Raw genomic sequence first — 15,378 nt, 5'->3', positions numbered from 1 at the left:
GTATATTATAGCTTTTAAGTTTATTTTTAAATAAGGATGTTGATACACTGGGAAAGGAAATAACTTGAGAGTAGATTGATATACCACTTAGAACTTTATTTTTGTTGTTCGAATGGTATGCAGAGTCCAAGGGAGATGATATTTAGTTTAAAGAGGTCTCTAGGGTATTATTTAGGTTTGTTTTACTCCTTAAATTTGTTAAAGATTCCTTTTCTACATCTTCTATTCTCTTCAAAGTATTTTTAGGTCTAACTTTATGGAACTATAAATCACATACCATATTGTTGACATTTTATATAATCTACAACTAAAGGAGTTTAGAATGCTTTCTGAGTTGTGCCACAACGATGGATTTAACTACTCTCAAAAGAAGTTTCATACATGTTAGCATTAAACTTCAACATTTTAATCTACCCTTTAGTACTATATAATAAGTAATATATTTCAGTCTCTATACATTTCCCTATTATATACACTTCATATGAATGGTATAAGATGAAATTTTTGTAACTGGCTTTTTAAACTTAGAATGTTTTGCAAGTTCATACATTTATAATATGTATTAGCACTTTATTCTTTTGTGACTTAATAATATTCTGTTGTGGAGATATATTGCATTTTGTAAGACATTCATTACCCTGGAACAGTAGTTACAGACAGTTGTGAACCACCTGTGGGTGCTGGGAACCAGACCCAGGTCCTCTGGAAGAGCAACAAATGTCCTGACTACTAAAGCATCTCTCCAAGTCCGTGACATGAGTTTTTATTATAGCTGTTGTAGTAGGTGTGTTATAATATTTTATGGTGAATTCAATTTGCACTCCCTTGATGATCCATAATGCCAAGAATTTTCTATATATATTCACTATATTTATATATCTTTTTGGTAAAAGAATACTCAGATTACCTGCTCGTTTTTATTCATTTATTTTTGAAAATTTCGAGGTGTCTGTTTTGAGACAGATCTCCCTATATAACCTTATCTGGCCTGGAAATCGTTATGTACATCTGCCAGGCTGACTTATAGCTCATAGAGGTCCATCTGCTCCTGCCTCCCAAATGCTAGGATTAAAGACATGGGCTACCATGCTTAGCAGATTCCATTTATTATTATTATTATTATTATTATTATTATTATTATCATTATCATTATCATTATCATTATCATTATCATTATCATTATCATCATTGCAGTGTGTGTGTATGTCATGCAGGCATTTGTTCATGTGAGTGTGTTCACAACACATGTATGTTAAGGACAGAGGTTGACTTGAAGTGATTTCTTGGTTGCTTTACATGTTATTTTTTGAAACAGGATCTCTTGCTAAACCTGGAGTTAATAGACTGACTGGGCTCACTGGTCAATGAATTCCAGCGAAGTGCTTGTTTCTGACCTCCACTACTAGGGTTACATATGCACACTGCCATGGTCTGTGCCCTGCATTGTACACGGATGCTGGGAATCTGAGTCCAGGCCCTCGTGCTTCCATGTCATGCACCCTATGATGAGCTATCTCCCCAGCCTCTTGATAGTGTATTAGTTTTCCAAAAGCATAGGTAAATTTAATGTCCAAGATATTTCTGTGATGTTAATAGCACTAACATTCCTTGATTACTTACTAAAGTCCTAGATACATTTTTGTATACAGATAAATTCCCACGATTAGCACAATATTACTATTTACCACACTTACAAATTAGAGAATTGAAGCAATGTTATGGGATACAAAGCAATCAGCAAACATACTGTTTAAATTTTGTGTTAGCGAGCTGTACAAATCAGTCACTGTATTGTGGAGGTGTCTATCACAGAGAACTTTGATACTCTCTTCTGAAGCATAAACCTTTATTTCTTTCATTGTGAAGGAGTCAAACTGTCTCTTGTCATTGCTATCATATCTAAGAATTCAGTGCCTAGTTTAAGGTCATGAAATTTTACTTATTTGTTTCTTATAAGAGCTATGTAAATGTTCATAGTATAGAATTTACATTTAGAAATCTCTGGATTATTAGCAAGGTTTTGTTAACCTCTAGTGTTTCCAGCATTCTCTAACAGTGTAATATCTTTATCAGTCATGAGATCTTGACTACAGGGCTAGCTATGCAAGCCTAGAAATAAGAAAACATTTAATACTCATATGTATGTTTGAGAGATTCTTGAAGCCTGTTAAAATCTGTCAGAAAACAGCATCTCTTGGCAAAGAACAAACAAATACAGATTATTATAATGAGACTTTACTGAAGACATTTAATTTAGAGCTGCTCACAAAACATTTTATTATGGTACAGAAATAAACATTGTAACATCAATATATTTCCTCTCACCTCACAATTTCTATGTTGTAGTGTTTTTAGTGTATGTTTTATAATGCATATATAAAATAATATATAGTAAACATAAAGTTTATAACCTTATTAGTTAAAAATTTAATAACAAATATTATTCATATAAATTAAATATGCACATACAAATATTTGGACCTTACTCCATTTTGTACTACTATACTAAAATACCTGAGACTGTGAAACTTGTGAAGACGCAAGATGCTTATTTTAATGAACCATTATAGAGGCTAGAGGATCCAAATGGAATGTCACCAGTACCTTGATGACAGGTTACTGAATGGAAAACAACATGATGAGGAAGCAAAAATGGACACACAGGAGACAAGTACTTGGTGTATCCTTACTTTGTTTTATTTTTAGCATCTCACTATCATCACAGTTAGCTTACTTCTTAGAGACTATTCTATTTTGTGAGATCATCATTAATCCATCCCTGAGAGTAGATCCCTCAGGACCTAATGACATTCCAGCAGGCTCTATCCCTTCTCACAACCATAATACTACCATGCTGGGGACGAAGCTTCAACATGTGAATCGTTGAAGGACGAATCAAGCTGTACAAGGGTCATGCAAAATATTTTCTTTTGTTGAAGTTTAGAACTAGTAAAAGTTACTTTAAGAGATGGTGTATATCTTCTTTTACCTCAAGAGTATTATAGTGTGTCTGTGAGAGAAATGAGGTGGGTTTAAACCATGCAAGGGATTCCACTTGATCCATTTATTTTAAAATATCAACAATTTTTATGACACATAGTTTATTCATTCATATTTGATAAATAAAGTTAGTGCATAATATGCATCTAGATTTGGAGGGGAACTACAGTTGTGAACTTAAACATAGCATCTGAAACCATAGTGCTGTATATATAGTTCAGTAGGGGTAGACACTTGTAACCAAGTACGTATGCATTAAATATATATAATTACATATACATGATTTTGATGAGAAACAAAAGCACAGCAAGCTACAAAAAGTATAGGAGATAAATTGAGTCTTATGGGATTATGGAGAAAGACTCTCCTGCAAAGTGGCATTTAAGTGGAGCCTTGCTGAGACTGGTTATTTTGCCTTGTGAGAAGATAGAGGGAGAGTGGTATAGATGGAAGGATGGTGTGTGTGAGGAACATATGGTGGGAGGGGGCAGTGCCATATACACATGGCTGTTCAGAGAGCAGAGAGGCATGAATGTCGCTGAGAAATAGATAAAGTGCAGGCTAAAGTACTTCAAGAGATTTGCTTTCCTTTAGTTATGAGGGTGGAAAGGTGTGTGTGTGTGTGTGTGTGTGTGTGTGTGTGTGTGTGTGTGTGTGTGCGCGCACGCGCGCGCGCGTGCGCACATGCATGAGCGTGCGTAGGGGTGAGGGGTAATCACAAACTAGATGAGGACACCAGAGGGCCACCAAAGGTCAGGAGGAACTAGTTTGGCGGCTGGCCATAATTGGAATATTGAATTTTACCCTAGTAGCAGTTCCTGGAACCTCCAGTACTGCTGTCTGAGATTCTCTAGAACAGTAATTGCTAAGGAGGCATACAGGGCTATGTGTTTTCTGTGTCTGAGTTACATACCAATCTTTCCTTTTGGAGTATCATGAGAAATTCTTGAGCAATGGGCACCAACAGGGCCTACTAATGTGTTGTGATCCTGTGCTTTCCTGTAGAAGAATGTGGATATATTAAACTCTTGGCGTAAAAACAGAACAAGCAGATACAAAAAAGAAAAAAAAAGAAAGGAAGGAAGGAAGAGAAGAAGGAAGGAAGGAAGAGAAGAAGGAAGGGAGGGAGGGAGGGAGGGAGGGAGGGAGGGAGGGAGGGAGGGAGGAAGGAAGGAAGGAAAAAAGGAAGGAAGGAAGGAAGGAAGGAAGGAAGGAAGGAAGGAAGGAAGGAAGGAAGGAAAAAAGGAAGGAAGGAACGAAGGTTGGTTGGTTCTTTGGTACATGAGGTAAATAGAAGAGTCATTGGGGGAAATGAAGCTATAGCTAGCTCTACCTGAGCCTTTAGGCCCTAGGCAGAAGAGAAGCTAAGCTGCCAGAGCAATTATTCAAAGGGCCATTGTCACTGTGACTTCTAATCAATTGGGAGGGGAAGAAAGACAGGGAGATTCAAGTTGGACAAGGAGCACTAAGGAAGAGCAAGTCAGCCAGGGCACCATCTTTACAAGAGGCAGCAAGAGGCGGCTGCAGTGGGTCCCCTGCGCAGAGAAGGGGGCACTAGGAGGCGGCGCGGGCCCCGCCCCCTCCCCTGGCGGGCGCGGGCTCGAGACGCTGCGCGGCGGCAGCAGCAGCGGGAGCGAGCAGCAGCTGTCAGGCCACCGAGGTCCAAGCTGCACTTGCTGCCCCACTGAGGACGAGGTGGCAGCGCGAGCCGTGACCCGGTCGCCGAGGAGCCAGGCTAGAGGCACGCAGAGCTGACCTGCCTGGCGTCTGTAACCCTGTCCTCTCTCCTCCCCATTGTGTTGGGTAAGGTGTCTGCGAGTGGGCTTTAAGAGGGGGCTAAGGCTGGCAGACCTGGGAGGCCAGGAGGTGGGGGGCCTGTGGGAGGAGGGAGAAAGGACAGTTTAGGTCATCACTGGTGCGACTGGCACCTCAGTAAAGGGGCCTAGAAGCTGCTGAGGTTATAGTCCTGGGTAGGTGATGGTGGAGGGGGGCGTTGCTGAGTAATCTAGAGTGGCTGCCAGACCGGGCAGAGAGGCGCAGGGCTCCGTGGGGAGCGGGTGTGGTTCACTGAGCATGCGCCGCAGAATGGCTTTAGGAGCTGAGGATGAGGTGAGAGGACCTAGGTCTGAGGTAGTTGGGACTATGCGTGATATTTCACTCTTAAGCTCCCAGTATTAAAACAGTGTTCCTGACGTAAAGATGCCAAACATTCCTGGTTTCCTAAAGACATTTTTTAAAAAATTAGTGTCCTGAAAACCTTTACTTTCAGGCAGCCTATTAAGGAAGACGTGGCCTGGGGACAGTGCCAAGTTCTTATCAAGTGTGTCTTTGGGCTTATTGGCTCAGAAATGTTACAAAGAGTGAAATATTAGACATGAATTTCCACATTGAACGCTTCGTTGCATATATGATATAAATGCAAGCATGAAGTTAGAAATAGCATTTTGGTGGCATGACAACTATGGCATCTAGACTTTGGAGCATGGGTGTAGCTGGTAACTGAGCTCTGCGAAGTAAATTGAGTGCGTCACAGGGCTTCCCCGCCGCTGTAAATCCTTCCCAGCATCAGGTTGTATGAGAAGCAACCTACATCTTTTAAATTAGAGGGTCTTGAAGATCAATTATTTCTTGTGTTGATTTTTACATACATTAAAGAAAGCCACACCCATTTCTTTAGTGCAGTATTTCTGAATATTTTTTCAGCATTAGACAGTAAACTAAATAGCCCCAACCAGCATGTCTCCACAAGATGGGCTTTGCTCACAGCTCCAGCAATGTCCTCTCCTCTGTGTAGACTTCCATCAAGGCCACTCTAATCCATTGTCTAGTCCCCCTTTCTTCCCCCATCAAGCCCTGCAGTACACACCCCTGTAAAGACTTACTCCCGAACAATCTGTGCTACTGACTGTGAGCATCATTCCACACCATGGAAACTGAACGGATGCTGCCAATTTGCTCGAGTGTCTTTTTTTTTCCCCTCTCCATAACCACAATAACATGTGTTATTTTAAAAGGTTCAAGCTTTATTTTATTGCCTCTGCTCCCAATCTCAAGCACCCCCCACTAAATACAGTAATTTTAATAAGCCTGTATGGGTGCGAACATAGCTGATTCAAAAGGTTTCAAGTGCACTGAAAGATAAAGAACTAGGAATATTGGTTATATGAATTTCCAATACATCTTATTATTCAAGATAATATTTGAATCAAAGCCAGATATTTAGGAGTAAATATTGTGGTCCAAGGGCTGGAAATGTAGCTTAGTGGTAGAGTATTTGATGCACAGTGCCCAGAGTTTGATTCCCAGTACCGGGGTTTAAAAAAAAAAAGGAAAATAAAAAGAAAAGAAAAGAAAAGAAAAGAAAAGAAAAGAAAAGAAAAGAAAAGAAAAGAAAAGAAAAGAAAAAGAATATTTTGTTCAGGTCTAGTCTGATATGGGAGCCATACTGAATTTTGCCTTCGTGTTAGATATTTTTGTTGTTATCAAAAATCCTTCTCACTGCTTAATGCTTTTTTTCTTTTCATATTGGATCAAATTTGGCATTTCCTGGGGAAGGGAAGTTGAATTCATTGATTTTTGTACTGTGCTGGTTCAATTCTGTTTGAATATGTACTGACATATATCATCTTCATCTTCAAAAATAACAGGGATGACAGCATCCACTGAAAACAAAATAGATATCATTGTTTTTCCTCTTTGATTTTGGTAGGAATGGAGATAAGGTTAGAAATATATATTTATTTTAAAATGTGAGTATAACAAAAAGGAAACTGAAAATCTTCCATTGACTTTCAACAGGTGGGGTTTCTGTTAAGTACTGTCTGGAAAAGGATCCAAATGAGTTAATAATTTGTATTTTTGGTTACATTATATGTGATTACATTTGGATATCTTACAGGATCATGGATCGATTGTTGGCATAAATTCCAAGACATTAATTTGGGGGTATCTATTTAATCTATTAAATCGTAAATACTTATTGCTTATTTTTATGATGGATTCTGGTACCACCTGTTGAAAAGGCTTCAAAAACATACACAAGCAGATAACTCACTATTCAAAAATTTTAAATTAGTTGTGCATGAAAGACAGATTAAAAAAAGAAGTCTGTTAACATCAAACAGTGAGATAATATCAACTGCAAATAATGAGAGGTTTTTATTGAGACATAAAATGTAGACATGTTTGTGGGGTACAATATGATCATTTGATACAAATATGCAATGATCAAAGGGTAATAAATAAATGCTTCCATTTCCTTAAGTCTTACTGATTTCTATATATTGGGGACTTTCATAATCTGGGTTTTTTTTTTCCTATAAAGGACCCAATGGAAAAATTGTATTTTCCTTTTTAAAATGTCTAAATATTTTTTGTTAAATTTGATTATTGACAATTCTATATGGGTATGTAATGCATTGTGGTTATTCTCACCTTTAGTACTCTCATCTCCTTCCCATACCTGTCAAGCACTCACTCTTCCTGCAAGTCCTTAAGTACTCCAGAATAGCCTTGAACTCCTCTAGCTGAGTACGATCTTGAACCTCTGATCTTCTCCAGTCCATTACCAAAGTGCTACAGTGATACATATCTACCACCATGTCTGGTTTTATATGGTGTTCTGGGTCAAACTCAGGGCATTCAAATACTCTACCAATTAATTGAGGTACCTCCTCCTCTGATTATTTTAAAAATATATAATCAATTGTGCTGAGCAGTAGTTATCCTACTCTCTCTAGTGTGAAATAGAACTCTCCTGAGAATCCAACCCAGAATCTCATACACATTAGACCAGTGGATTCTATCCTCAGTCCCTGTAGTGAGATTGAAGCTTAGATGTTTATTTGTAAATCCCTTATGGGCAAATCCTTGTCTTAAACTTTTCCAAAGAAGTCTATATATATTGGGTGTTCAGTGCTAAAACTTTACAAAATAGATTGGGTGGAGAGAAACCAGAGGTAGGAACAGAAAATCTAAAAGGCTCACATAACTTAGATACAATAAGATGGTGGCTAAAGGGAAACAGAACTATGCATAATGATAAATGCCTGTGATCCTGCCTACTCTGAAGCATGGATTAGAAAAAAGGATAAATTTCTTGAGACCATAAATCTGACACCAGCCTGGCCAGCACAGCAAGATTCCAATTTTAAAAATAGAGGTGGAAATAGAGGAGTAGAAATTGGTATTTGGGGCCAAGTCATCAGGATTTAGTGACTGAAGGCAAGGAGACCAACCAGAACTGTGTATCATTCTACCTTTAGCAATAAATGTGTATTAACAATGGTGGGGGAAGATATGCAGGAGCGGTTCTCAACCTGTAAGTCATGACCCCTTTGTTGGGGGAGGTCAAAAAAACCTCTTTCACAATGTTGCATATAAAATATCCTGTATATCAGATGTTTACATTATGATTTATAACAGCAAAAAAATACATTCAGGAAGTAGCAGCGAAAATAAATTTATGGTTGGGGGGATCAGCACAGCAGGAGGAACTGTATTAAAGGGCTGCAGCACTGGGAAGGTTGAGAGTCCCGATACAAAGGATCACCTTGATGATGACGAGGACATACGGTAAGCATCCAATGCTTTCTCAAACATCAGTAGAAGGATTAGACCTGAAGTTCCTTTCAGCACTCTCGAGAGTCTATGCAGATGCTTAAAAATTGTTAGGGAACCAGGCATTGCTACACATTAAAGATCAAGGAGGAACTAATATCTTCATCAAACAAATACATGGTATAGCAGCCAGGAAGACTCTCCTTTACTTTTTCCCCCACAGCATATAGTTTATTTACCTACAGTTACAAGTTCATATTACCAACTAGAGAATTCTCAAATTGTCATTAATATTAATCATTATTCCTGGAGGTGGGCATTGTTTCCAAATCTACTGTTTTAACCCATCTATTGAGTTTATCCACAGCTGGGGTAGTGAGTTATTTAATGATGTTAACACCTATTTTCTAGGTACCATTAATACCAGTCATCTAGAGATTACCTAAATGTGTACTTCCTTCTCTTGCTTTTAAAAATGAGAGTTGAAGAGTTTTGAACTATAAAATTATATTATGGACTAGTATTAAAAATGAAGTATGAAGTGGGAACGTATCTCAGTGGTTGAGGACTTTTCCCGCCCAGTGAGGCCCTATGTCCCTCCCAGGCATATCAAAAGAAAACATAAGCAAAAAGGGGAATGACAAAATGTGCTAACGCATCTGTTTCACCATCATTTCAAGAAATAGTTGCCACTTAAGCTAGTTCTAAAGACAGAAGTTTGAAAGCAGAGAAATGTGGACAAAAACCAAGCAGGAGAAAGGTGGAACATTTAAGATTCTATAGAGTAGATTTAGCCTAAGGAGTGGGATAAAGCTTACTAACTTAGGAGACATTGCTTACATTTTAGTTACTGATTTAGATAACAAACACCTGAGTAGCTTTGCCAAACAAAGTAACATATTAAAACAGCCTCTTCATTCCGCTACAAGAAAGCATACTTAACAAGCATAGGAATTATTTGTCTTTTTGGATCACTATTCTAGTTTTGCTTCATTAAGATATGCCAAAATTTAGTATTAATGTTAACCAAATGTATGTGTTTTAGTAAGGACAGCTAAATGTTAAAACTTGTGTTCAGTAATGATTGTGAATACTTGCAACCTCCATCACTCAGGAGGGTTGTGGCAGAGAAATCAGGGGTCCAAGGCCATCTCAAGCTACACAGCGAGCTCTAGAACATCTTGGGCTGAACGGAGAGACTTTGTCTCAAATAAAAAACCCAATCAAACAAAAACCTTGTGTTCAAGACAGATAACATCAAATAATCAATAAAATGGTTAGCTAAGAAAGCGCACTGTAAGTCTATAAACAGTAATACTTTCTTCTATTATGTGGAATCAATTGAAGACAGCCTTGAGGCACATTGCTGAGTGGCCGGGGAGTTTTTGAGATGGGAATGTTGATAGAAACAGTAATCTCCAATTTACCTGAAATTCCTCTGCTTTCATTCTTCCAAACTTCACTTCTTGGAATGTCACCTACTTTCTTTGATTTACTTTTACTTTGAATAGAGAATTCAGCAGAATGACAACACAAACAATTTTTTTGAAAATCGCCCAAAATACAAACTAATTAGGGTAAGTTGAAGTATAGGTAATAAAGTTATTTTGATCACATTAAATACCTGCCTGCAACATTGTGAACTCTTGAAAGTGTTGAGGAGAAGAATTCTCCACGGGGAACTTGAGATTGCTATGGAGCTTCTTCCTGAATGGAGTTTTCCCTAAAGACTTATTTTATTGTATTACAGATTATTAAAAATCTGCTTCTCATTCTGTTTTTTAGAATCCTAATAAAATATAAAGCAACAGAAAGGACAAAGGAGAAGGTTGAAATTGTGAAAAGAAACCTAACTAGGTAGGTATATCATGAGATTATGCTATGAATTTTGATATTCTACATTTTCACCTGCTAAAAGTGAATATTTATAATTAGAATACTTTTCAAAATAATTTTAAGGACTATTATGGTTTTCGATTACCGTTTAAATGTGTGTGTTTTCTGAATCGCTTCTGCACACACTTGTTTGATCAGTTTAGGTTTCCTTCTTTTGAGGCCCTTGCATAAATATTACCAGATTAATATCATCATTGTTGAGCTTCCACTATAGACCTAGTGTGGCAGGCAGTACTTAACAGAATATTTTATTTTAACATGTAATTTATGTAGCCATGTATAAATATGTTGGGTAGGTGACAAGAGAAGTACTTTGTGATTCCCGGTGTTTAGATTTCATCATGAATTTTCATATTGTTGGTTTTGTGGTAATTAAACTTAAATTCAAATGTCTATAATATCCTCTTTTGAAAAATGCCTGTTACATTGATATTAGTCAACTGTTAGAAGCTTAACTGTAATTGTAAGTGAAGAAACGTTATAGAAGATCCATTTATTAGACCATCCATCACAATACAAGCATAATGGGAGTAACTGTTTAGAGAACATTGTTGAACTTCTTCTCTTTTCCATATTCTTGGGTCTGCTCTAAATGGGACCCAGATCTCAATTGACAAAATCAAGAATACAGCTTATATACCTTTTAATAACACCCAGGTCCCTCAGAAGCAAACATCTCAAGTAAGTTTCATGTTTGCATCCCATTTGGAACTGTCCAAACTGGAAGCCAATATGGCCATATATTTGAGTGGCATACCTGTTCTAGGCTCCCTCACCTAGAATAGTGTCAGAACTGAACAAATTGTGGAGCCATCCACTAGCTGGTTTGCTCATGGCATTCAGCCTTTCCTTGCCCAGGTAAGACACCTCCTCATAAAAAAGAACACTTTCCCCCCATTTTACTAAAAGGGTTTTCTGTCTGTGTTTTAAGTCAAGTAATGATTATGTAAGTACATTGTCAGGGGCTTCATAATTCAGGGACATTTGCTATGAAGTTGATTTGTTTTGAGTTTAACAATTTTCCTTCCTACCTGTTTATGTATTTGCAGGTTTTTTTTGTTTGCAGACTTCTCCCTGTTTGGTGCTGCAACATGAGTGGGAAATCCCTTCTCTTAAAGGTCATCCTCTTGGGTGATGGAGGAGTTGGGAAAAGCTCACTTATGAACCGTTATGTAACCAACAAGTTCGACTCCCAGGCTTTTCACACGATAGGGGTAGAGTTCTTAAATCGAGATCTGGAGGTAGATGGACGCTTTGTGACCCTCCAGATCTGGGACACTGCGGGGCAGGAACGTTTCAAGAGCCTTAGAACACCATTCTACAGGGGAGCCGACTGCTGCCTGCTAACCTTCAGTGTGGATGACCGGCAGAGCTTTGAGAACCTTGGTAACTGGCAAAAAGAGTTCATCTACTATGCAGATGTAAAGGACCCAGATCATTTCCCCTTTGTGGTTCTGGGTAACAAGGTAGACAAAGAGGATAGGCAAGTAACGACTGAGGAGGCACAAGCCTGGTGCATGGAGAATGGAAATTACCCTTATCTAGAAACAAGTGCCAAAGATGATACTAATGTGACAGTGGCCTTTGAAGAAGCTGTTAGGCAGGTGTTAGCTGTAGAGGAACAGCTGGAACATTGTATGTTAGGTCACACCATTGATTTGAACAGTGGCTCCAAAGCAAGTTCTTCTTGTTGTTAGAGGTAGGGACTCTTGACAAGTGTGCAATAAGTTGGTCAGTCTGTTGTGTAAAAACGACTGTGCTCTTTGGTAGTATGAACACACACACACATACACACACACACACATGCACACACACACACACACGTACATGAAAGCATGCTCACACAGGCAATTGCATACACACAGGTACACACAGACACATACATGAAAGTACGTGCACGCACGTGATTGCATACACACACACATACACACACACACACACACACACACACACACACACATGAAAGTAAAAGATAATGTTCTGTTTTTGAAACAGAACCTTTCAAATTGAAGTTGTAAAGCGGTTTTTTAAAAAGCTTTATTGAGCCAAGTGTATTTTGCGTAATTCCTGCTATTTTCCCTTCTTGTGTGGCTCAGGACATATCAGAAAGTTTTAGTCCTGAGAGATTTAAGTATTTTTAATCACAGTTTAAACCTAGAACCCAGCCGCATGAAGGAGTGAAAGAGCTTAAAGTGTTCCATTAACCAGCTAGCAAAGGCCACCAACTCTTGCCAAGTAGTTTATGTCATTTCTACCAAAGGGAAAATTAGGATTCTGAGCTGTGTTACAGAAAATAATGGAAGCAAGAATTTCTAAACATGTATTAGAAAAAGGTGGTGGTGATTAAGAATATAGATGTATAAAAACACACTGACATGTTCAAATCCTTACGTATGGTTTACTCTCTTATGAACTTAAGAAAAATCATTTCTATAAGAATTACTCTAATGACACTGGAGGTTGGTTCTAATCCATGTGAGTCACAGGACACTAGTGAATGGATTACGCTTAAATATGCCAACCACATTTGCAAATACATGGTTGGCCTGCTTTTCCTTCATTAAGTCTACTGCTGCTGCATAGAGATGTTGCTTCCTTGACAACTTATCAATTTAGTGATGCTGCTTAGTATGTGGCTTCGGGTGCAGTGCTCTCTGCCTACATTTTACACAGTCCTATAATTCACCATGCTGGCTCATGCAGAAGGCCTCAGAAAGGATTGGAGAGTAATGGGCTTTTCTCACAGGTTCCTTAACTCAGTTGTTTGTTAGATCTCAGATCTCAGATCTCAGAAGGATCTGATTCTTAGAATGTCCCACCAGATGTTCAGCTGGCCAAACTAGGACATTAAAACTGGCAAAAGAGCAGGTTTTTTTTTTTTTAAACTTTGTGTTAGGATGAATTTCTCGTAATTAAATTTGTTCAAATGTGGAATAGATTGCCTTAATTGTGAACTCCCTCCCAATAAAAGTAGTCACTGGCTGACTATTTGTTAAAAAGAATTACTGAACTGGCTACATGTTTGGTATAAGGTTTCTTCATGCTTTCGTTCTGAATATAAACTATGTCAGTGCCATGTCCTGGTTGGACTTACATGAAAGTAAAGGTTAAGACCATAGAGAGGGCCTTCAAAAATCCTCAAGCCATTCTGGGATTAGCCTTTAACAGCAACTATTATTTAAAAATATATCCCAAAGGTACAATGTTCATACCAAAAATGGTTTGACAATTTTTGAATACCATGACTGCCAATTGTATATACTATATTCTGAGTGTGTCATCTGTTTCTTTTTTTTTTTAAATTGGTTGATCTGCATGGATTTTAATCTGTGCTTTAAAACATGTATGAACCAATGTAAAGAGGGACAGTTAATTAGTTAAGGCCCTCCAAAGAGATTTAGGCCTGGGATTGGGTGGGAGCATTCACAGGAATACAGCCTAGAATTCTCCATTGTAGCCACACATGGAATCAGCCTTACATGTGGGACCTTACGTGCTTTAAGAACTCTGGTACTTTTGGCCACATAGACAAAAGTAGGACAGTATTTATTTCAACTCAGACTTACTCAATATTTCTAATTATTGTATAGTCCTGACCCTATTGTCCAATTAATTTAGATGCCAGAAGTCAAAGCCAGAACTGGGACCCCACAACTCTTAAATATTGGTTCCTATCTTGCCTATGCCTATAGCCAGCCACACTGGTTTCAATGTTCTACAGTCATTTTGCTACAATCATGTTAGGGTGAAAATCTGTACGTCAGAACTAATAAATGGTAATTATTTTTTAAGTGCATGAGACCTGGGGCCTTCTCTTTCTACTTGCACTCTGCTTATAATAGTTTCTATCTGTAGATCTCAGGCCTTCATAAAGATCTCCATCAGCTCACACAAAGTATTTGTCTCTGTAGAGTGGCATGTGGTCATGTGAGTAAAAATAAAAGTATGTGAGGATTCAGTTCATAGACATGCTGTCCATTGAGACAAGTGTTCATTTTATTAGCAGGCATATCGAAGCCCCTTTCTTCTTAGCCATACTTTTTTTTCTACCAAATTACTTCACAATATCAAGCACTTAACAATATGTGACAAAACAGTGGCATTTTAGTGAGTAACACTCAGTGGGTGTTGACATAGTTTGGGTAAGATTTAAAAACACCAAAAGCTGCTATCCTTGGTACCAAGAACTGTGCATATGTGTTCAGAAATAGACTGTATATCTAGAATGTGCAATGAAATATTTTCAATAGGTGTTTTTAATGAACACTAGATGTTTGGGATCAATGTATTTCTAATTAGAAGTATACTGGTTTTCAATAGTCCATTAAAATATCATATAAAATATTTATTTAGTTTATTGCCATGTATTGACTTTCAAGGGGCTTCAGATTCCATATGTCTTCAGCGGATTGATGAATTTCAGGTGTCTTTGTGCCTGCCTTGGCCATCTCTACTTTATTCTGAGGTATTCCACCATCCTCTTGTTGCAGGTGCTGCTAAAAATCTCAAAAAATGTGGATAAGATATTTTGTTCCAGTTGTTTAAAAATCATCTGTGTCAAAGTAAATAAAAAGTGCATTTTGAATAACCAGCATACAATGGTTATGGGGTTTCATTTCTCTCCTTTTTTTCTTTTGCACAGTTTGTCAGTATAATAGATATACCTGTCAGTCAAGCTCCTCACTTAGATGGTACTTGATGTGGTCTCTGGATCATTTTTTATGTGATACTCCAATGGCAGTCCCAATTTTCTTGCAGTAGTGACTGAGAAACAAACTCAAAAGATTTAAAGTTAGATATTCCTTTTATTTTATTTTATTTTAGATCCCTCTGTAATGCATAGAGAGTGCTGGAATCAGAATATAGACCTTAATCCTCCACTTTATTTTTAACCATAGTTTAAAAATATTAAAATATTGTAAA

At 37.9% G+C, this 15,378-nt stretch overlaps 1 protein-coding gene across 1 annotated transcript; it reads left to right on the top strand.

Annotated features, from left to right (window-relative positions):
- The first annotated feature begins 4,639 nt into the window (after positions 1–4,639).
- Positions 4,640–15,049, top strand: Rab9b (RAB9B, member RAS oncogene family). Its single transcript, NM_176971.3, has 3 exons — positions 4,640–4,803; positions 10,345–10,416; positions 11,505–15,049. Exon 3 carries the CDS (start codon positions 11,547–11,549, stop codon positions 12,150–12,152), a length of 606 nt encoding a protein of 201 aa, NP_795945.1. The 5' UTR covers positions 4,640–4,803; positions 10,345–10,416; positions 11,505–11,546; the 3' UTR covers positions 12,153–15,049.
- The last annotated feature ends 329 nt before the right edge of the window (positions 15,050–15,378 follow it).

This window comes from Mus musculus, chromosome X (genome assembly GCF_000001635.26).
Source record: "Mus musculus strain C57BL/6J chromosome X, GRCm38.p6 C57BL/6J".
Lineage (NCBI taxonomy): Eukaryota > Metazoa > Chordata > Mammalia > Rodentia > Muridae > Mus > Mus musculus.
The sequence above is the reverse complement of the archived record's forward strand: the minus strand, read 5'-3'. Positions and strand labels throughout refer to the sequence as shown.